Genomic DNA, 23459 nt, shown 5'->3' with positions numbered 1-23459 from the left:
AGGGTAAAAGTTTACAGTGAGAAGAAAGCAGCATTGGGTCAAGCTAGAAAATGAGTTAAAAAGCAGGTTTTAGCTTTCTGCTTCAGTCCTTTAACTTGAACCTACCAGGCCACAAGAGGCTAACAGAGAACCAGGACCGTGGTAGTCAGGAAGACATGATCCAAGAAATGTTCTCTGGAGGGACTGAAGAGTTTCATGACTTCCTAGGAGGAAATGAAAGACTGAGGGATTCAAAATGGTACCCACGTTGGCCTCAGGATAACTGGGAAACTAGTCCGTAGAAAGCACCAGGAGAAAAAAAAGTCATTTATAGAACCGATACTTGAAAGGAATTGAAAAGTCCCTGTGCTATTGGAACCCAGAGGCAGATGCAAAAGTTGGTCTTCCCAAATTCCATGCCCTCTCATGTTTAGTTGCAACCGGTGGGAGGCACTGATCCAAGGTCTGAAAACATAAAAGGGATAAAGAGAATTCTCCATGGTATACAGGGAGTGGCTCGTCTCATACTGGAAAGTATTTCATGGACATGTTTTCTACACTTGAGTTGAGAAATGAATGGTCTCCTGTGTTTTGCAATAATGGAAGGCAGGCATAACAACCTAGAGTGATTTCATGCCATTTTATTGCTGGGTGTCAACACTTTCTTGAGGATACTGTTGACCTGAGAAGTTATTCCCAAGCTAAAACTGTGGTCCTCAGATGGGAATAACGGTAGTACCGTTTCCAGTTTGGATAGCTCTCATAATTAGCCAAGAGCTTTTCTTATATAACTGTTTGGATTCACGGTAAAGTGATTCAGAGCTGCTAAATTAAATTTACATTAGCAGAACTGACCTTTCTGACGAGAAGAACTTGCCAGACTTATTAAGGATTAATTAGCATCTTCCCGGGATATGGTGACACACCAATTACCACACACACACGTAATTGATAATAAACTCTAATTGCTTGAAAATAAATGAAGAAAATTATACTTTTGTCTGATTGAGTTCACTCGTAAGTGCCTGTAGGTATTACATTTACCTCCCAGCATTCTCATTGTTCAGTAGTTTCTTCTATTTACCAAATCTGTAGCTGTACAATTTTGCTCGTATGTATGGTCTAATGAAGAATTCCCACTCACTTTGATGGGGAGAGTTAAGCTCATAGGAAATGGGCAAGTTGTTTGCTTTTAAGCCTGGAACAGTGACTTTAGGAAAGCTGGAAAGATGGAGAGAGTAGAGAATGGCTCTGAGGTCAGTATCTATACCTGGTGTGTGGAAGCCCTACATGAAGGGGCTCACAGGCCTTCCTCTTGGGGTCTATGTACAGCTTAGATATTGGGGAAGATTCAACGGTACACTGTAACAATGTGTTCTCCATAATTTTATTATAATCCAGTTCCTGTGCAGGAAAAAAAGGCATGTTGAAAACAACTTATTTTTCTTCAAAACTGTAGCACTCGGCACTCTGAACCATGAGCATCTCAAGTGTCGCATTTTAGGGAATGATCTCTGTCCTCAGCCCATAACAAAATACTTTCCACAACCAAAGGAATGGATTTTAAAATAGAATTCAATAAATAAAATTCACTGAAATGCTCCACCCAAAATATTAATCTTAAATTTCTGATCCAGCATCCTCAAACAAACAAACCCAAAATTCCCTTTAGTCCAATGTAATCTTTCTCCAAGACAGAAACTCCTTTCTTGCCATAAAGTGGCTGCGGTACAAGGGCGTTCTTTTCCTAAGAAGAATCTCAATTTATGGCGCCAAAACCCTAATGAGCCACATCTCCCAATAATGCATCTTTCAGTTGGTTCGGTTTTGGTTGATCAGCTGGGTCTTTTGGTTTTGTTTTGTTTGTTGTTTTGTTTTTAACAATGTTTCACTCTGTAGTCCTGGCTGGACTAGAACTTGCCATGTAGCCCAAGTGAACTGCAAAGTCATGTTAATCCTGCTCTAGCCTCAAGAGTGCTAGGATTACAGGCATGAGCCCCTGGCCTGACTTGAATAGTGTGTCTTTATCTGCATTTCTCTGACATGTGGTTTAAAGGTTATAATATTTAAAATATTTTCAGAATTGAAATATATATGTGTGTATATGTATATATGTATTTTATACACACACACACATAACCAGTAGGTTTTAGTATGTTTGTGCTCCTTTGCTCTTATCACCACCACCTGTCCTGGAACAATTTCATTAACCTCAAGGTGAAATTCCCTACCTTAGTCCTGGCCATCCCGCCAGCTTCTCTATTTACTTTGCCTCCGTAGATTTACATACTCTGCGCATGTCATAAAAATATAATCATAACATGTGGTCTTTTGTGTTTGTCTTCTTTCACTTAGCAGGTTTCCAAGGCTCATCTTTGATGGAGCATGTATCATCAGTATCCCATTCTACTCTGTGGCTGAAGTAGATGGGTATTAACTTTTCCACTTTGAGCTATTATGAATAACGCTGCTGTGAACATTGACACACAAGCATTTTCATGAAGCTGTATTTTTTTTTATTAAGCTACTAACCAAGGAGTGAGATTGCTGGATCACGTGGTCATAATGATTATCTTAAAGAATAAGTCTGATGGACTTGATCCAGAAAAGCAAGTTTTCTTCCATTAGGAGTACATATTACATATAGAAAATCCTACCATAAAAGAAGATTCTACCATAACAAATACTGAGAAGTAAAGAGAGAGGAGCTCAGGATAGTTAAGGCAGGAAGGCCAATTGTAAATTCAGCACTTAGTGTCCTCCAAAAACCAGGACGGATTTAAAAGTACATAGGACAAAAGGTGGAGGTTCACAGAGTTTACCAGTTTAGAGGGAAAGACAGTTAAAGAGCAAGAAGGGGAGAAGAAGTGACGGGACACTTGGGAAGAGGCAGGCAAATCTCTGTGAGTTCAAGGCCAGCCTGACCTGTATGAGAAACTCCAGGACAGCCAGGGCTACACAGAGAGACCTTGTCTCAAAGAAACAAATAAAAAAATAAAAACAAAAAAGCAAGAAGGGTAAATAATAGCAAAATAAGTGCATTACTTCTCTGAAAAGTTACAAAGAAGCTACTGTCATGTGCACATGGAATGTACTAAGTTTTTCCCTTTTCTCTAAGTAAAAACTGCTCACGACGCTCTATGGTTGTTAACTTGGGACACCCTAACATCCCTTCAGGATCCTATCTCATCTCCCACTGTGCTCCTTGTTAGCCACGCTCCATCAGCCTCCTCGTTTCTCATAAATATCAAAATCCTCCTGAGTATTGAGAATCCTGTTGTAAAAGAATGAAGTTGGTTTCCTGTCTTAATCATATACAGAACTTAACTCAAAATGAAGGGCTAAAAACTACATAACACAGGAGGAAAGCTTCATGTCGTCAAATTTGGCAGGGGTGTCTTAGATACGCCTCAAAAAACATTAACAACAAAAACAAAACTGGACAAGTGAGATGAAATCAAACTTTGAAACTCCTGTACATGACAGCAATCAATCAACAAAGTTAAGGGACAACCTAAAGGACAGGACACAATGCTAAAAATCATAGCTAATTGGATTAATAGCTAGAACATATGAACAACTCACATAATTCAATAGCAACAGGCTGTTTTGTAAAAAAAAAATAGGCAAAAGTCTTGAATATATATAATGCTCCACATCATTAAATAAAATATAAATCAGACCTATAAAGCCAGATGTGGTGGCACACACCTGTATCAGTGCTGAGAAGGAAGTTGTCAAGAGCCAGGCCAGCCTAGACTGTGCCACAAGATCCTAGCTTAAGAGAAAATAATTTAAAAATCATTACATATCCGCAAGATGACCGCAGTGGGGGAAGAATATAACAAATATGGAGGTGTGGAGAAATCGAAACTCATCTGTTGGTGGAAATAGACAACGGCCCTGTCAGAGAAGTTTCTAAAGGTTACAAAGTGATTGTAGGATCCAGCAAGCTCACCTCAGGGTCTATATCCAAAAGAAGAAAAGAAAAAGAAAAAAAAAACCCGACTTTTTAAAAAGTATTTCTTTTTATTTGTGTGTGTGTGTGTGTGTGTGTGTGTGTGTGTGTGTGTGTGTTATGTAGCAGAGTGCTCAGAGAAACCAGAAGATAGCGTCAGATTCCCTGAAGTTGGAGCTACAGGTAGTTGTGATCTGCCTGACATAGGTGCTGACCACTGAACTCAGGTCCTCTGCACCTGCTGACCATATCTCTAGGCCAAGGAAAATGCTGAGATACTTAACTAGCATGTCCACAATAGCAGTAGTCTCAATGGGCAAGGAGAAGCACCAGAAGTGCTTCTAACAGACAAATGGATCAACAAAAGCGGCACATTCATACAGTGGAATGCCACTGAATAAGTGGGCAGATACAATGCAGCATATAATGCCACAGAATGTCATTCAGCCTTACAAAGAAGGAATGCCTGCCACATGCTCAATGACACTGAGCTATGTGAAATAAGCCAGCCACAAAGGGACAAATCCTGTGTGATCCCACCTATATGTTGTACCTGTCATGGTCACACGCACACAAATATTAGGCAGACTTGGGAACTGGGTATGAGCGCACATGCCTGTAGTCCCAGTATTTGGGAGGAGGGGCAGGAATTCAGGGTCACCCTTGGCAACCTAGAAACCCTGAGAACAGCTTGGGTGGCATGAGATTCTATCTCAAAGTCAGGGTGAGCTTGAGGAGAGAGCAGAAAGGTAGAATTATGGTTGCTGGAGTTGGGTACCAGAGGGGTGTTGTCAATCAGTATACAGCTTGAATTTTGCAATTTACAAAGGTTCTAGAGGTCTGATGCCCAACATATGAATGTAGTTATCGATGAAAACCACATCCTTCAACATAATAAAGATGAAAAGTTTTATACGGCTTTGAGCACAATGCTCAAAATAATATTTTTCCTAATGCCACATTCTTTCCTGCCTAGCGGCCTTTGCTGTCCTTTCTGCCTTGAATATTCTCTCCCTTGTTTTTCACATGGCTGGAGTCTTTCATACTTTTAGTTGAAATGTTTTCTACTTAGAGGTATCTCCCTCAGAAAATCTTATTTTTATTTTCTTTTTCCTCTCTGGTATTACTGTCAATCATTTCCTGATTTCTAAATATTTGTAGCAATGTGTGATTAGTCAGTGTATTTATTTCTGCTGATCTACTGGCGTACGTGAAGGGACCAGTCCTGCAGACCCAGCGCTGCAGGATCTCCAGGGCACAGGGCAACGACAGGCTATCCAAGAGGAGTCCCAGGGAAGGCCCAGCACTGATAGTGTAGTTCAGAGGCCTGGACACGGACTCTTTGCAATGAGCGCGTGCCAGTAAAGACGTGTGGACACAAGGGTTTACAGTGTCACTCACTGTGTCACACTGCAGCTTCCATGATGAGATTGCCCTTCCCCCACTCTTCTTTTTTCTTTTCTTTTCTCTCTTAAATTTTATTGGGGGCAGCACTGCAAGGGCAGAAGGCAGATAGATATGCAAGAGCAGGAAATGAATGGGATCAAGAAACATGATGTGAAAGACACAAACAACAAATAAAAAGCTTTTTAAAAATCAAATAGTGTCACTCCCTGGTGACTAAGAATTCAAATATATGACCCTATGGGGGCCGTTCTTATTTTGAAGCACCACAGAAAGGAATCTGTAATTCCAGTAAAATTTAAATTGGCAATGCGGCTTCTATTCCTCCCTTGTTAACCAAAATACTTCTAAAAGATCAATAGTGGCCTGGAATTCAATATATCTAATTGCTTTTCTAGTATTTTATTTTCTCTTAAGTTTTGACACTAATAGCCACTCCTTTCCACTTCATGGGGGCAGAAGGAGAGCTCTGGGGATTAGACCCCACCAGACAAGTCTCTACCATTCTCCCACACTCCTCTATTTTTAATTTGTTTTCCTTTTTTTTTTAAGTGTTAGGGCTGGCCTTGAACTCACTGAGAGCCACCTGCCTCTGCCTCCCAAGTGCTGGGATTAAAGGCTAAAGGCATGTGCCACCACCACACGGTGACACTCATTCTCTTAATTGCTGCTCTTTTCCTTTGCTGTGATTTGGATATTGCTTGGGTATCCTTCACAGGAGTACTCAGAACAACAATGTTGGAAAGCACTGGAACCTTTACAAAGTGAAGCTTCACATAAGGTAATTAGATCATCAGAAGTATCAGGATGATGGAGGAGACTAAAGAGCCAGGTTCAAAATTAAGTTCCTGGAGTTAGTGCCCTTGTGTTATAAGGAAGAACACTTGGTCCTCCTCATCATGGCTTTCTGTTTTGCCATCTAATCCCCATCTAGTATGTTCTCCTTCCATGAGGCCATCAGCTGTATGATGTAGAAAAGAGGACACTGACTACAGGCCAACCTGGTGGAGCTATTTGATATTGTATTTCAACCTCCCAAATGTAGTTAAATTAACCTCTTATAAAATACCCAATTCCGATAGCTCAATGTACCAATAGAAAATAGACATTCTTGTACATACTCTTCCTTGGTCTCCTATTCCTAGAGATGGCAGTTGGGAGGATGACTGTGCTAAATGACTTTCTACACTAAAAAAGAAAAAAAGAGAGACTTCATGACTTTTCTGTCTTCTACTACTATTCACTTGGTTGACAAGAGAAGTGGGAAAAGAAATAGACCAAGACAGGGTTAGCAATGGCTGTACTCCACAGCCAGACATCCTTCCTCCTGTAGCGATGACTTTGTCATTTTCTGTCGAGCCTAATTTTCTGTCTTGCAGGGGTTGATTCATGCCATTGTCCACCTGACTCTATTCCTTTTCAAATATTGCTTAGTGTTACAGTTTGAATCTTAAATGTCCCCCAAAGATTCATGTATTGGACTTGATCTTTTGCCTGCAATGCTATTCAGAGATAGTGGAGACTTCAGGAAGTGGGCTTAGATCATTGGATCATCGGAGCCACTGCCTCCAAGGAAATTGTGAGATCTGAGTCTCTTTGACTTTTTCTTTGGCCACCATGAAGGGATCAGCTTGCTCCTCAAACTGCCCCTTGTCATGATAATCTATCTCACTACAGGCCCAAAAGTAATGAGCCCAAGTTATTATGGACTAAAATCTCTGAAATTCATTAATCCAATTGACCTTTATTCTTTTTATGCTATCTCATGCTGTATTTGTTACTTCTGAAACACCACAACCAAATACAGAACTTATAGAAGAAAGAAATTTATCTGGGTTTATGGTTCCAGAGAGTTAGAGTCCATGATGCTGAAGCAAAAGCCTGAGAGCAGAAGCAGGAAGCTTGAACCACAAACACCAAGCAGGGAGCGCGAACTGGAAATGGCATGTGACTTCTGAAACCTCAGACCCCATGCCCAGTAACACACTTCCTCCTAAACCTACCCCAACAGCAGCACCCACTAAAACACCCGAGACTACAGGGGGAATTCATTCAAACTACCGCACACAAGCATTTTATCATAGTAATGGAAAGCTAACACACTCGATTTTGTGCTGCTGTGTAAAACTGAGTTGCTGTATAAGGAAGAGAGTATACAATTCATTGTTTTTATATCCTTGCCCTTTAAAAGAACGCCTGTCTGAAAGATTAACCAATTCATTTTGATATTGCACCCAAAACTAGCATTACCACTTTCAGCAAGAAAGTAATGTTTGATCTCCAGCATACTAAAGCCTTCCAGATCAAGTGGGATCACCCCAAGACATTAAGCTTGAAAGATTGTTTCTATGTGATTTAAGAACAAACTGGGGTCTGTGGCTTCCCCGCCAACAGTGAGTGGACGGGCCACAGGAAGTTCTGATGGAACACCTAGAGACAAAACGGAAAAAGCAAAAGGAGAAACTAAGAGGATTCTATGTGGCAAACCAAAGAAAGACTACAAAAAGTCAGACGAAAATAACACCATGAGTCAATAATCAAGAGCTTGCGCATCAATTTGAAAGAAATCGACACAGGGACCATCCCCAAAGAAATCCTAGACACTTGCACCTTGTTGCACTCTCTCCCCACTTTATTAAAAGTATTTGATAAAGCCATGGGTACAGGTTGAAAGCTGGTGTATAATGCTGGGTAGCTACCTCCTCCGAATGGAGCATTACACTTTGAAGGAACAGCTTTAGAAGATTTAAGAGGCTACAGAAAGCTCCAAGGCTTAGGAAGTTACAGGATTCACAAGGCCCCGAGGTTATAAAAAGCAGTAAACAGCTGGTAGGAGGAGGCTCTTTGGTAGGATCATCTGCAAGTTCCGCAAGGAGCTTCAGGGATGCAACTTTCATGAGTCATCCCCCATGTCGTGGTTGGCTTTGAGTCACCCATGGTCCTGTGATTAACTCCAATGAACTCCTCAGTTCACCAAAGTAAACTTGGGTGGAATTATTTTTTTGTCTGGTGCTGGTGCACCTATTTTGGGTAAATAGAGATTTGGTCACATCTCTCCAGGAAGTCATACATCATAGAAGAAAACTAGTTAGACAATGTGTTTGTTCATGGAATGCTCTATAGTCCCCAGGTTGCCGAAGCTGCTGTCTGGCCTGCTGTTAGACCACATGGCATTGTTCACCATGGCCATTGAACACAGATCATAGAAATCATGTGCTTTAATCAAAACTTTGATAGTTTTTACATAATAAAATTGTTCTACTTACATACTGAGATAAAATATTGTCTCATTTCTTATTGCTTCCACTTTGCATTAATTTTTAGCTATTAAGTTGGCAAATACATTTTTACTATCCCTTTGTTTTATTATTTGGCTTAGAAATGTTATTTTAAGTGTCAGAAATTTTCCTAAAGGAAATTAGGAATAATGTACCACAATGCAATATTTAAAAATAGTTTAATTTGCCTGTTGATTTTATTCTATTTTCTTTTTATGTATGTAGACCAGACTAACCTGGACTGCACTGAGATCTATCTGCCTCTCATCCCAAGTGCAGGGATTAAAAGTGTGTGTCACCAAGCCTACCTCCTATTTTTAAAGCCTTCTAACTACAAATATGTGATAACCACTATGTGTCCCATTCTACTTTTGTGTGATTGTGGCATTTAAGCATGTTAATTCTATACTACTTTCAAGGATTTAGTAGTGGAATATCTGGAACATTCTTAATTTGCTAATGCCGTGTCACTGCAATAGATTCAACTTACCAATATATTTCCACAATTCAACATTTTTATTCCTCCCTTTAAAAGGTATAAACTGCTGGGCAGTAGTGGGGCATGCCTTTAATCCTGGTACTCGGGAGGCAGAGGCAGGCAGATTGGTGAGGCCAGTCAATTGTAACAAGATGCCATGAGAGTCTGGTAAGGGTTTAGCCATTGACTAAAGGGATCAAAATCCCACAACAGCCAAGGCTACACAGAGAAACCCTTAGAGAGAGGAGAGAAGAGAAAGAGAGAGAGAGAGAGAGAGAGAGAGAGAGAGAATGCCTAATTTCTATTTTAGGTGAAACAGGACCTACTTAGACAAAATACTTAATGTAAGCTTGTAAGCTTATAGTTCTACAATATTTACTAATGTTGGATAAATTACATGTTATCTCATAATCATGCTCTCTAAATTGACAAGGAAAATGATACTATCACTAGGTTGTTGTATGGAAATACCATGTGTTAATTATGAGGTAGTGCTTAAAGACAGGCATTTGATAAAGGGTGGCCATTTTTAACTTAACAGTAAATTAAACTTACAACACAACTAGATGTGTTTCTCTGATGTTCTTATCTTTGTGGGGGCACTTCCCTAAGCTAAAATTCTTGTAACAATCTATCAATGAACAAGAAGAATTAAGGGAAAAACAGGGAACCTCTATAAACCCTTCTCATGATATCACACTTAAAGTTTCTGAGGAAGTCATCTGAGCATTCCCAGTACCATAAATACACACACACACACACACACACACACACACACACACACACACACCAGTTTTAAAGATTTATTTATTATGTATACAGTGTTCTGCCTGCCTGTATGCCTGCGGGCCAGAAGAGGGCACCAGATCTCATTATAGACGGTTGTGAGCCACCATGATGACAACTTTACCCTGGATAACTGTCCCATTGGAGTAGTCTGTCCTGAAAAGTTACTGCACTAGGAATGCAAGGTGACAGGGTTCAGGACAATGAGTTGACCTTGTGCCTTCAAACTTGAAGCAGGAAGAAACAGTCTAGATCAGTGGTTCTCAACCCTCCTCCTAGTGTGTCAGCCCTTTAATACAGTTTTAGGTTGTGGTGACCCCTCCTTCCAATCAGAAAATTACTTTGTTGCTACTTCATAACTGTAATTTTGCTGTTGTTATGAGTCGTGATGAAAATATCTGTTTTCTGATGATCTTAGGGAGCCCCAACTAAAAGGGTCATTTGACTCCCCAGCCCACAGATTGAAAACGGCTGGTCTAGGTCTAAGACAGTGCTTGAGTGATTAGCTTGTAAGTGGAGTCAAGCAGGAGTCTGAGCCAAAGTAAAGGTGACAGATACAGAACAGAGCAGCAATGCCAGGTCTTCATAGAACTTTTACTTACCTATGGGCCCGAGCAAGGAATCAATGATCAATGCTTTTTAATGAAAGCAGTTTCTCAGGGCTTATTGCAAGCTATTGATAATTTCCCTCGCTTACTGATAGAAGGGACTGTGGTGATTTGAACAAGAATGGCCCTATAGGCTCAGAGTTGAATGCCTGGTCATTAGGTCGAGGCACTGCTTGGCATGGATTAGGAGGTGTAGTCTTGTTGGAACAAGTGCAGCCTTGTTGCAGGGAATATGTCACTGGGGAGGAGGGATGGGATTGGGGCTCTAGCCAGGCCCAGTGTTTCTGTGTGCCTGCTGCCTACAGATTCAGATGGACAACTCTCAGCACCAACCGTGCCTGCCTGCACGCCACCATGCTGATAACGGACTAAGCCTCTGATACTGTAAGCCAGCCCCAGTTAACTGATTTCCTTGACGAAAGTTGCTGTGGTCTCTTCACAGCAATAGAACATTGCGTAAGACAGTGACTCACGTTGGCCATAAAAATCACATTTCCTAAGTATTCACAGATATTAGTGAGAATCAAGGGGACTTTCCCACAATATTAAAGAGTAGAAGCATTCCTGGTCCAAAAGCAATAAAAAATAATTAGCAAAATTAAAGTATCACGACTAAAAAAACAAAGAAAAATAGATAATTCATTAAAGCTAAGAAGTGACACGTCTATTGCAGCTCTATGACCATAGTTCCTTACACTGTCCACGTGTCTAGTGCGGCTCTATGACCATACTTCCTTACACTGTCCACGTGTCTAGTGCGGCTCTATGACCATACTTCCTTACACTGTCCACGTGTCTAGTGCGGCTCTATGACCATACTTCCTTACACTGTCCACGTGTCTAGTGCAGCTCTATGACCATACTTCCTTACACTGTCCACGTGTCTAGTGCGGCTCTATGACCATACTTCCTTACACTGTCCACGTGTCTAGTGCGGCTCTATGACCATAGTTCCTTACACTGTCCACGTGTCTAGCTAGTGCAGCTCTATGACCATACTTCCTTACACTGTCCACGTGTCTAGTGCGGCTCTATGACCATACTTCCTTACACTGTCCACGTGTCTAGCTAGTGCAGCTCTATGACCATACTTCCTTACACTGTCCACGTGTCTAGTGCGGCTCTATGACCATAGTTCCTTACACTGTCCACGTGTCTAGCTAGTGCAGCTCTATGACCATACTTCCTTACACTGTCCACGTGTCTAGTGCGGCTCTATGACCATACTTCCTTACACTGTCTACGTGTCTAGCTAGTGCAGCTCTATGACCATACTTCCTTACACTGTCCACGTGCCTAGTGCGGCTCTATGACCATACTTCCTTACACTGTCCACGTGTCTAGTGCGGCTCTATGACCATAGTTCCTTACACTGTCCACGTGTCTGTCACAGCTCTATGACCATACTTCCTTACACTGTCCACGTGTCTAGTGCGGCTCTATGACCATAGTTCCTTACACTGTCCACGTGCCTAGTGCGGCTCTATGACCATAGTTCCTTACACTGTCCACGTGCCTAGTGCGGCTCTATGACCATACTTCCTTACACTGTCCACGTGTCTAGTGCGGCTCTATGACCATACTTCCTTACACTGTCCACGTGTCTAGTGCGGCTCTATGACCATAGTTCCTTACACTGTCCACGTGTCTAGCTAGTGCAGCTCTATGACCATACTTCCTTACACTGTCCACGTGTCTAGTGCGGCTCTATGACCATACTTCCTTACACTGTCCACGTGTCTAGCTAGTGCAGCTCTATGACCATACTTCCTTACACTGTCCACGTGTCTAGTGCGGCTCTATGACCATAGTTCCTTACACTGTCCACGTGTCTAGCTAGTGCAGCTCTATGACCATACTTCCTTACACTGTCCACGTGTCTAGTGCGGCTCTATGACCATACTTCCTTACACTGTCTACGTGTCTAGCTAGTGCAGCTCTATGACCATACTTCCTTACACTGTCCACGTGTCTAGTGCGGCTCTATGACCATAGTTCCTTACACTGTCCACGTGCCTAGTGCGGCTCTATGACCATAGTTCCTTACACTGTCCACGTGCCTAGTGCGGCTCTATGACCATACTTCCTTACACTGTCCACGTGTCTAGTGCGGCTCTATGACCATACTTCCTTACACTGTCCACGTGTCTAGTGCGGCTCTATGACCATACTTCCTTACACTGTCCACGTGCCTAGTACGGCTCTATGACCATAGTTCCTTACACTGTCCACGTGTCTAGTGCGGCTCTATGACCATACTTCCTTACACTGTCCACGTGTCTAGTGCGGCTCTATGACCATACTTCCTTACACTGTCCACACGTCTGTCGCAGCTCTATGACCATACTTTACACTGTCAACAGACAAGGGCTAAGGAATACAGCAAGGAAGTCCCACATAGTCAGCAAATATACAGATAAAAGATCTACTAAAGGGGCTGGAGAAGGTTCCACAGTTAAAGGCACTGACTGTTCTTTAAGAGGACTCAGGTTCAATTCCCAACACCCACATGGCAGCTTTAAGTCCAGTCCCAGGGTTCCAAAGTCCTCATCTGACCTTCAAGAGCACCAGGCACAGAAGTGGTGCACATATATACATATGCAGCCAAAACACTCATGCATATAAACTAAGAAATCTTTTAAAAACAAAACCAAAAACAAATGAAGGGCCATTTAAGAACTCGGTGATAATCTCAACACAATGCCCTAACAGATACACAGACTAAGATACTTCCTTCCATTCTGAGCAGGCCATTTCAGTCCTGGTCAACCAAGTTGTGTAGGACTGGACTCAAAAGCAGAGAGCTGAACATCAACTCCACGCTAAAGAACAGCTAGCTGCTAGAGGGGTTTCCCCAGGAATTTTCCTCCTCCGGTTTGTTCTCTTGCTCCCCAACATTCTTTGTTATTTGTACGTCTCTAGAAAAGACCTGGCAACATATTTCCCCACAGTTAAGGCAGTAGCAACAAAGGACTCCTAACGATTACGTTTAAAAGACATGAAGGGAGCCGGGCGGTGGTGGCGCACTCCTGTAATCCCAGCACTTGGGAGGCAGAGACAGGCGGATCTCTGTGAGTTCGAGGCCAGCCTGGTCTACAAAGGGAGTTCCAGGACAGGCTCCAAAGCTATCGAGAAACCCTGTCTCGAAAAACAAAAACAAAAAACAAAAAAAAAAAAGACATGAAGGGAAAATAATAAATAACAAGAGAAAATAAAAACAAAATACAAAACAAAGTTTTCGGACTAAATCTAACGACATCAGATTTGTAGGTTTAAGTAAATACGCTAAGCAGAGAATGGAAAGGCGCAAGGGTGATTTCCCACCTAAAATCCTGCGTCTGAATCCTGCTATTTTAGGCTACAACTAAAGGAAATGAAACTGAGTAACCTTTACCAGCGCTCTTCAAGCCTAGCCAATTTTGTAAACATCAAACAGCTCTTTCATCAGAAACCATGGCATTTCCTCTTATACTCCCTCAGACCATCCGCAAAGCAGCAGCTAACCGTCGACACCCCAGTCACCCCTTCAGCGACCCGATTCGGACAGACTTCTCAACTTTCCCTATTCATCCCACGAACGATCCACGTGCTCCGTCACTGGATCTGAACGCCCATTCTACCCCGGATTCTCCTAGAACGGCCCGAGCGATCGACCCGCTCGGTGTCTCCACTGCCTGAACTAGTCCCCTCCCTCCAGCAACAAGCCGCGGAGCGCCAAGAGGCTCGATCTCCGTTGCCTGGGCCCGCCCCACCAGCCCTCTCCAGGCCTCGGAGCGCCGAGCGGCTCGATCTCCGCGGCCTGAGCCCGGCACCCCCGCCCGGCGCCAGGCGGCCGCCCGAGCGCCGAGTCGCTCGATGAGCGGGGGTGCTGCAGCAGCTCAGCGGTGGCGGCTCTGCGCCCTCGGTCCTCCCCCCCTCCTCCCGCCCTCCTTCCTCAGATTCCCGCTCCCTCCCCCGCCTGCCCTGCGCAGCCAGCGGGGACTGCTGCCCGGAGCTCCCCCGGAGCCTCAGGTATCCCGCCCCGGCACGCGTGGGGAGGAAGGAAGCCAGGAGACGCCCCTGCCCGCTTGCCCCCAACGTCCGCTGGGGCAGAGAGCTGGCCTGCGCGGGGACCAGGTCGCGAATGGGGAAGGCGGGGGCACGGGGTGCCGTGAGGAAGGGGCGCGAGGACGGGAGGTGCGGCTGGGACGGCCAAGAAGCTTTGTCATCGAGTTGCCCTCCCCCGGAAAGAGCTGTTTTGAGGGGGCGTCTGCGCTGGGAGTGGGGGCCGGAGTTCCTAGCGGACGTCGGGTTGCGGGGCCTGGTGCAGCAGCGGGAAAGAGAACCGGGGACCAGCAGGGATTCTGCCTGGGGTCCTTTCCTTAGGGGTGCTGGAGAAAGCGCGCAACCCCGCAGTGTTTAGAATGACCCGAGGGTGGAGGTGAACCCTTCCTTACACGTAACAGGTTTTGCGAGTAAGATTTCCTGTCTTGACTCCATTCAAATCACGATTTGCGTGGAACTGCCACCGAGACTGCAGATGAGATGAGGAATGAGGAATAACCAGAAAGGGAAGGGAGGCTAAGAAAAAGGGAAGTCTGTGCCCAGATTTGAGCATTTTGTGAAATGAAACACACAGAACGTGTGTTTTTTTTTTATAAAGTAAAAAAGCCAACATAGATTAAACAACAGGTTAGAAGTTTATTACGTGTAAAGTCACTGAATAGAGAACGTACTACAAAAGATATCATACGTGAGATTTAAACGAATGATGAAGTACACGTCATTGTCCTGCGTTGTTGACACTTGAGTGAACCCTGTAGTGTTCTGTCCTCAACATGGAAAGACATCAGGGATGGCTCTTACTACAAAAATATTTTTGGTAGAGGAACTGTACGCAGAATATAGTCAGCTCTAATTTGTGAGCACAGTTTATTTCTGTGCAAATGTCACTAGTTGTGGGGCAGGAAAGAGTAACTCATTTATCTGTCTGCTGTTTTGCCTGTGACCTGAGTTTGCTCCCTTCTTCAAACTGATAACTTGGATTTAAGAACTTGAAGGGGTTTACTCCCCACCAAGGCTTAGTGTTATTGTGTCTTGTAGAAAGGTCACGTAAGTTCATTTGATCACGTCTTTCTCTGCCGGCTAAGATCAGGAGTGTCTGTTTAGATCAGTGAGTTGTTTCTTTTGTGCTGTCGAAGTTTAAAATATAAATTCCAGATATAATTAAAAGCCCATTTTCTTTAATTCTTTGTCAACTTTTTCAGTACATTCTGGAATATTTATGCATGAGATTTATACTGAAATTAAGATGTAAGGACTAAAATGGGCTGGATAGATCTAACAGAAATAACCACGGAGTAAAGAACCCTGCAGCTGTCGCTCAGGCATGGGTAGTGATTTACTGTTTCAAGTGCTTTGAAAGCAAATGACAGGAGGCTGATTTTACTGATAGAGCTTTGATTTTGGTTCCTAAGAATAATGTAACAATCTTCAAGTGTTTTTTTTTTTATAGAAAATGGTAGGTTGTTATAAGAAAGTATGTCTTTCTAGAACAGAGTTGTGTAACATGATGGCAGCTAAATGAATGAATATTAAAACTGATAATATATAGGCACTTATTGATCTGTTTGAGTGGAGTGACATAACATTGTTAGGTATTTACCCAACTAAGTGTTCTTAATGGTTGTTCCAAAGACGTCTCCAGAATAAAAAAGAAAATGCAGGTAAAACCCTGAATGCTAAAAATGCTTCTGTGTTTCTGCATGTATGTGTCCAGCACATAATAAACATCTTGGGTTTTTAATGAATTTTTAGTCAGTTATCATCTGCTTCACAATACTGAAAATTTGTTTTTGCATAGCAACTACTTCTCTAGATTTTGATCCTGTTGCATATGCAAGTATTTCCTGGAAAAAATCACAGTGCATATTAACATGAAAGGCTGCAAAGAAAACCAGCTTTGTTTAACTTCCTTGTTTTTAGATATAAAAAGTCCCATTTTCTCTCAGAAAATGTCTGTGAACCCAGAATGTGAAAGGGTGTTTTTTTCTCAGAAAGCAACCCATTTGGCAGGACATTGTCCAGTAGAGAGCAGCTGAAAGTCCTCTTAGTTTGTTCCTACCACAGTCTACTGAAAATAGTCACAAATGCTCCCGATTTCAGGAGCCAAGCCCCAAGTTATTATACCTGTGCTTGTAGTTGGCTATGATTTGAGATGGCCTCAGTCGCTTTGTTGGTTTCAATTAATTTGCTAGAATGACTCACAGAACTCAGGGAGACAGTTTACTGAAGTCTGCCAGGTTATTAGAAAGGCTGATAAATTTATCAGATGGCATAGATGGAAACGCATAGGAAAAGGAGCCCAGAGCTTTCTTGGCCCCTCCAGGTACCGACCCTCTAGAAAAGTCCATGTGTTTATACCTCAGAGCTCTCTAGGGTCCTGACCTCTTGGATTTTTCTGGAAGCTTCATTTGTGGAAATAGTAAATTACAACAGCAGCTCTTGGGGATCACTTCAAACCTTTGCTCTCTGCTTCAGAGGTTGGGGTGGTGTAGACTAAATAGCCCAACCTTTTCATCCTGACTTGGTTTTTTTCAGTGAATAGCCTCCCATCTGAAGCTGTGTATAGACTGCTAGACATCTGCCAATATCGTTAGCGTAAAAATCTCACATTTATCATTCATGGGTGTGGGGCTTTTAGGTTCTGCATGTAAGGAAACAGGAGAGAGAGAGAACATGTACATATGCACACACACGTGTAAATATATTTGTGTGAATATGTGTATGTATATGTGTACTGTGTAAGTCAATAGATACATGTGTATATATATAAATATAGAATTGTTATTACCGCAATGTCACATGAGTACTTAAAATTAGCCACCCTCATGCAGCACCAGGGGACCATAGTGTATGAGTGTTTTTTGCATGGGTTATCTCATGTGACCACCTAACTTTCTGCAGAGTCACTATTTCACATACAAGGAACCAACTCCTTGCTTAAGCAGCTGGTTAAAAGTGGCATGCCGCTGTTTTCTGACTCAGTGAAAAGGCAATGCTTCGGTATCTAGGGACTATTCCCATTTTCCCCCTCTTTGACATCACCTGCTCTTCCATGTTATAAAATCCTAAACTTACCCTCTTTCTCTACATGTTTCCTTAGGGGAATAACGCTCATTTTTGTTATGGTTTTAACTATTTCCTGCAGGCTAAGGCTTAGCGTACAGACTAGACGGTGGAATGGAGCAGGTCCGAGGGTAGGTTCTCCTATGACGAAATCCATTCTCTCCTTCAGGTGGCGGACACTTCCTCTGTGGGACACAGAAGAGTGCTGGTGAGCAGAAAGGATGCCTCCTAAGTTCAAGCGCCACCTAAACGATGACGATGTCACTGGGTCTGTGAAGAGCGAAAGGGTACGTTTGGAATCTCAAGCTCTAAAGAGAGTCAGTGTAAGCTGCACTCCTTGTAGAAGGTAGAAGGACATCTGGAATGTATGGAGCAGCAAAGGGGTGACCCTTCTGTTGGCCCGAAAGGGTCATGTCTGATGCCCCACAACAAAAGAAAGGCTAACAAAGGAAAAGTAGGACAGATTACCTGATCCTGGCCTTATTTTACCTGACATGAGAGAGCCTTTAGATTGAAGACCCAAAACGGAGGGTGAATTGGCCTGTTTTTATGTTGAGGTTTGATGAAGCCTGGATGACTGTAGAAATTGATTGGACAGAAGGGTGTGATCTAATAGCAGAAAGAAAGGGGGAGAAAGAGAAACTGTTTCTCCACTTCTTTTTGGCCTTTATGTCTCTTTCTGCTGGAGATGGCTGATATGGGATAGAGAAACCTTTTGGAATGGGGGTCTCAGACCTATCATGAACAGGGTAGGTCAAAGAATGTTTTTATGATCAATTCTTAGAAAGATAGGGGAAGATGAAGGTAATATTTTCAGGTTTATGGCCATTTCAGTTAGATGTATATAGTTGAGTGGATTTTGGTATTTTCAGAGCTGGGCAGTTACAGTCAATTTTAGGGCATAGCTGTATCCCTGAAGGAAGCCCTGTTCTCTTTTCTCGTCATCCACATTCCCTTCAATTCATTCAGCCACAAACAACTTAACCTTTGTCGTTTGACTTATTCTGGGCTTTTTATGTAAATGAAATCATAAGTATCTTGTTGTAGTTGGCTTCTTTGATTTGTAATGTTTTCAAAATTGTCAGTGTTGTAGTATTAGTACTTTACATTCCATTTTCTAAATTTTTTTTCATTTTTTATTTTATGGATGTGGGTGTTTTGCCTGCATGTATGCCTGTGTTTGGTGTGTGCAGTGCCCTAGAAGGCCAGAAGAGGGCTTTAGACCCCCTGAAACTGGGGTTACAGGTGATTGCGAGTCACCATATGGGTGCTGGGAATCAAGCCTGGCTCCTCTGAAAGATCAGGTAGTGTTCTTAACCACTTCACCATCCAACCAGCCCCTTTACGTCCCTTTTCAGTGCTGAATAATCTGCTGTCATGTGTATGTGCCACATTTAGTTATCTGTCCATTAGTTAATGGAAATTTTGCGATGCCTGCCCCACAACACCCCATAGTTCAGCTGTTCTGAACACTGCTGAATGAATACTAATACATTTTGTTTGAACATATATTTTCATTATATTTTTGGTTGTGAACCTACCCTTTAATGGCTGAGCCATTTTCATTGCGGGGGTATGTATGTAGCAACAGAATTACTAGCTCTTGTAGTAACAATACCCAGCCTTTGGGGGAGGTGTCAGACTTGTTTTCCAAAGTGGGTTGACAGTTTTAAATTTCCAGCAGTGGTACATAAGCACACCCTAACACACCTAACACCTGCTGGGTGAGAATGATATCTTACTGTATCCTGTTATAAATTCTTTATATTGTATCCCTAACACACATACCTGGTCAGTGAATATTGGCCTTGTGTGTTTCTCAGTGGACAACTGAGATAAGCTCTCAATGTCTAGTCTAGTCATCTTCAAAGCAGGATATAAGTCACTGGGCTGTTGCAGGAGCTCCTTCCACTCCTTCAGCCAATAGCCGCTGAGATACCAGCCCAAGGAGCGGAAGGAGCTCCCGCAACACTGGGCTTGTAATTTCATACGATTTTTGTTTTATATTTATTTATTTATTTATTTGAGACAGGGTTTATCTGTAGTTTTGGAGTCTGTCCTGGAACTCACTCTATAAACCAGATTGGCTTAAACTCACAGAGATTTGCCTGCCTCTGCCTTCTGAGTGCTGGGTTTAAAGGCGTGTACCACTACTGCCCTGCTGTTTTATATATTTCAAACTATATTATCAGTATATGAACATTGAACATTGTTAAGTCTTTTTGGTTGTTAAGTCTTCTTGGTAGACGGTTCATTTTATAATTGTCTTATAAAAAGTCTTATTTGGTTATTTATTGCAGTGCTTTAAGGTTTGTCTTTAGGTTACTAATATCTTTATGTTTTGAGCTTACCAGTATATCTTTTCTTCACACTCCACATTATTTTTTAGTTGGCATTTTTTTTTAGGTGAATCTCTTGAAAACAAATAGATATTGGCTGGATTTTGTGGCCCTCCAGTCATTTATAATTTTGTTTTTAGTAGGCTCATTGACTTGCTATGATGTTTATATCATTGGAACTTTTCTGTGCCAGCCATTTTCCTATGGGCAGTGAGTGACCTGTTTCTGCCATTTGTCTGGGTCGTTGTTATTTGAACTTCAGCTTAAATTCATCTCTCCGGAATGATTTTCTGTGACAGCCTCAGGACTTTCATGTAGTCACCCTGTCACTTTCTGCCCTTTCACTGTTTGAATTCTCTCCATGGCATTTTTCTTAGGATCACCTTTTTCTCTGAGAGCCGAGACCAAGTCACAGCTTATGCATGGTGTTTACACCAATGCCTAGCACATATTAAATGCTCAGTATTAACAAGTATTTTTAATGAGCATTCAACATAGCCTTTCTTTTTTACTCTTTAGTGTGTTAGATATTAATTATTTTATGTAGATAAATGGCTATCATACATACATACATTTCTTTTATTTCCCTCATACTTTTACCAGATTGGTTATTTTTATCTCATCTCTTACCTTGACCAGGGATTACAAGGTACTCTAGTGAATTTATTCACTGTCTTCTTCTTCCCTCTGTTTTTAAAATGTTCACTAAATATTTTAACAATGATACTGAAATCTCTGTTGTCAGTGCACCAAAAATGATTCGCCTTCATTAGTTTCCTTTTTTTTCCCTTCCTGCCTTCACTCTTCACCAAGATGAGCACGTTAATATACTGTACTTCCTCTCTTCACACCCCCACACCCAGCCTCTGAGCTTCAATGGGAAAGTTTTAAGCTCTCTTAGAGACTTGTTTTATTGTTGTTGTTGTTGTTGTTGTCTTATTTAAGTCCCGACATTAAAGACTTGTTTTATGATGTTTTCACAGTGACACATCATCATGTGTGTGTGTGTAAGTCTGGTGTATATGCACTGTGTGTGCACGTGTGCTCACCTTTGTGTGTGAGTGTGAAGTCAACATTGGGTCTTTTCCTCAGTTGCTCTACGCCTAGTTTTTGAGACAAGGTCTCTCACTGACCCTGGTCGTGACCTTGCTGGCCAGAGAGCACCGAGGAGCCTCCTGGTTTCATACCCCAGCATTGGGTTAGTGCATAATGCCACACTTGGCTTGTTACATGGATGCTGGAAATGGAACTCAGGTCTCGTGCATGTGAAGCAACTCCTTCATCTCCCGAACAATCTCCCCAGACTTCATCAAACATACAGTTTGGTTGTACATTTGATTAGATTCTTTGATTCCATCCATCTGTATCCTAAGACTTTGTTCTAATTTGATTTTCTTTTTGGCTGGTCTCATTCCTTGAGCAGTTGTCCTCAGAGAAGATGCATAGGTGATTTTTTTTTTTTTGTTAGTAGAATCTCTTTTTACTCAGAAAAAAAAAAAAACAAAACCAAAAACAAATTTTTTCCAAACACACACAGGAGGGGATATGGGTAAGGGGAGGTATCTGTCTGTCCAGCCCCAGTCCCCGGCCCATGTGGTTTTGGCAGCAATAAGGGAAATGGGGTAATGGCCCAAAAAATAATGGTATGTGTGTGTATGGAAAGAAAGGTTGCAAAAGCTGAAGGGAGCGGTGGGGGAGGGGACAGATGAGGTCAGTACTGGGAATGCTGCAGGTGGGAGGCCTTTTCATAACATTTCTTGTTGATCAAACCACCGTGGGCACCTTCTTTGCCCATCAGCAGGACTAGTCATGGTGACAGTGACATTGAAGGTGGAGACTCCTCCGATGCTCTTGGTACGAAGATCCATTGTAAATTCCCCATCCTGCAGCAGTGATTCCCGGATCACAGAACATTTCTGGCCCCCAAGTGTCAACCCATTCACGAAAAAACTTGACCGGTCTTTGCCTACCAGGACACCAACCTCAGCTGGCGTAATGCTAACGAAGGTCTTCCCGGGGACGGTGGCGGCGGCCCAGACGGAGGGCGAGTCCTTGTAGCCTAAGATGGCCCCGTCCTGACAGGTCCCTTCCGGCACAAGGCTGTCGATGTAGGCGTTCCACCCGGCCATGGCACTGCTGCTGGGGCTGCTCTGCGGGCTGCTGGGGGGAGGCAGAGAGCTCGGGGCATGCGCTGCCGTCCTGAACGCGGCTCTGTTAGCTGTGCAGCAGCCCTCGCACTGCCACTTCGCATAGGTGATTTTGTTTCCCATTTCTGTAGATGTGAATTACCGGAAAGTTAAAGCACCAAAAAATCTGCTCTTTCATTTTTCTTAGGGAGCAATTCCTCTTTGCTCTTCCAAGCTGCTAGAAGCTGCCTTCCTTTCTTGGTTCATACCTTTACTCCACTTTCAATCTCATTTTCTTAGTGTCTCACCCCCTCTTCCTCCCTCTTCTCTTTGGAAGAACCGTTGTCCTTGGTTGGGACTGAGATGAATACTCAAAAAGACCTTCAGACCCCTTTCACATGGCCAAGTCTCACCTCAGAAGTTAACAGAGTCACAGGTTTCAGTTATTGAGACAGACATCTTCGGGACACCGTTACTCTGCCTATATGGGAGGTATTATTTGTGTCTGAAGGTCTGGATTTTGCTTGCGTTTACCCTCCTTTTAGGACCTCTTGTTCTCCTTTTAGGGAGAGTGTGGACCATCTTCATTTCAGGGAAGACTTTTCCTTTGGTAATGTGAAACTGTAAAGTTACGTTTGTTGGAAATTAACATGTGTAGTGGGCTGTTTCTGGACCAAGTATCTAGAAGAGCCTTTGTCTCAGCTCTGATGTCTCCCCCTTACTCCTTCTGGGGTACATTGAGCTCCACAGTTGCCTGCTGCCAACAGGGAGAATGCAGGGAAGGGGAATGACGACCATGACTGCCACACCAGTGACAGATTCTGGAACTGAGAGTGTTTCCTCTGGAAGGTCAGCAGACCTTGTCCCATAGGTTCCAGCAGTTTACCCTTCTCTCTTCCTGGAAGCCGGTTTAAGAACGTCAGCAGCCCAGAGCTTGTTTCTTTTCTCTTCCCTGACACTTCGTAGTTTTTCTGCATCAGAAAACTCAAATCTTTTTTATTTTTTTTAACAGAGAAATCTTTTGGAAGATGACTCAGATGAAGAAGAGGACTTTTTTCTGTAAGTTAACTTTTTTCAGTTGTAATTAGCATACAAGAAAGTACACATAGGGGGCTGGAGAGATGGCTCAGTGGTTAAGAGCACTGACTGCTCTTCCAGAGGACCCGGGTTCAATTCCCAGCACCCACATGGCAGCCCACAACTGTCTGAAGATCAGTTCCAGGGGATCTGACACTTCACACCAATGCGCATAAAATAAAGTTAAATAAACCATAAAAATATTTAAAAAAAAAAAGAAAGTACACATAGTTAAAGTGCTCATTGCGAGTTCTGACATATACTAAAATCTCTATAATATCATCCAAAGAAGGAACACAGCGCTTGCCCTAGAACTTTC

At 42.7% G+C, this 23459-nt stretch overlaps 2 protein-coding genes and 1 pseudogene across 5 annotated transcripts in view; 1 reads left to right on the top strand and 2 right to left on the bottom strand.

Moving 5' to 3' along the window:
• Positions 1-15028, bottom strand: part of Eef1aknmt (eEF1A lysine and N-terminal methyltransferase) — a 34961-nt gene extending 19933 nt beyond the window's left edge. Inside the window, exon 1 of the mRNA XM_041662466.1 lies at positions 14928-15028. The gene's annotated coding sequence lies outside the window, so the exon portion shown is untranslated. The remainder of the gene's footprint in view (positions 1-14927) is intronic.
• The window catches only part of Vamp4 (vesicle associated membrane protein 4), a 28581-nt gene continuing 19472 nt past the window's right edge, over positions 14351-23459 (top strand). For 2 of the 4 annotated variants that reach the window (XM_041662469.1, XM_041662468.1), the window contains exons 1-3: positions 14351-14502; positions 17768-17885; positions 23076-23122. In XM_041662469.1, coding sequence (XP_041518403.1) covers positions 17820-17885; positions 23076-23122 — 113 coding nt within the window. In that variant the 5' untranslated portion in view covers positions 14351-14502; positions 17768-17819. Of the gene's footprint in view, positions 14503-14585; positions 14608-14743; positions 14946-17767; positions 17886-23075; positions 23123-23459 lie in introns of those variants that run through there. The other 2 variants (XM_041662471.1, XM_041662470.1) reach the window with 2 other exon arrangements.
• On the bottom strand, positions 21469-22066 carry LOC121455005 (annotated as a pseudogene).

Source organism: Microtus oregoni, unplaced genomic scaffold (genome assembly GCF_018167655.1).
Source record: "Microtus oregoni isolate MIOR12 unplaced genomic scaffold, Mior012 000013F_ref0000133, whole genome shotgun sequence".
NCBI lineage: Eukaryota > Metazoa > Chordata > Mammalia > Rodentia > Cricetidae > Microtus > Microtus oregoni.
Note: the sequence above shows the minus strand (reverse complement) of the source record. Positions and strands in the feature narration are given on the sequence as shown.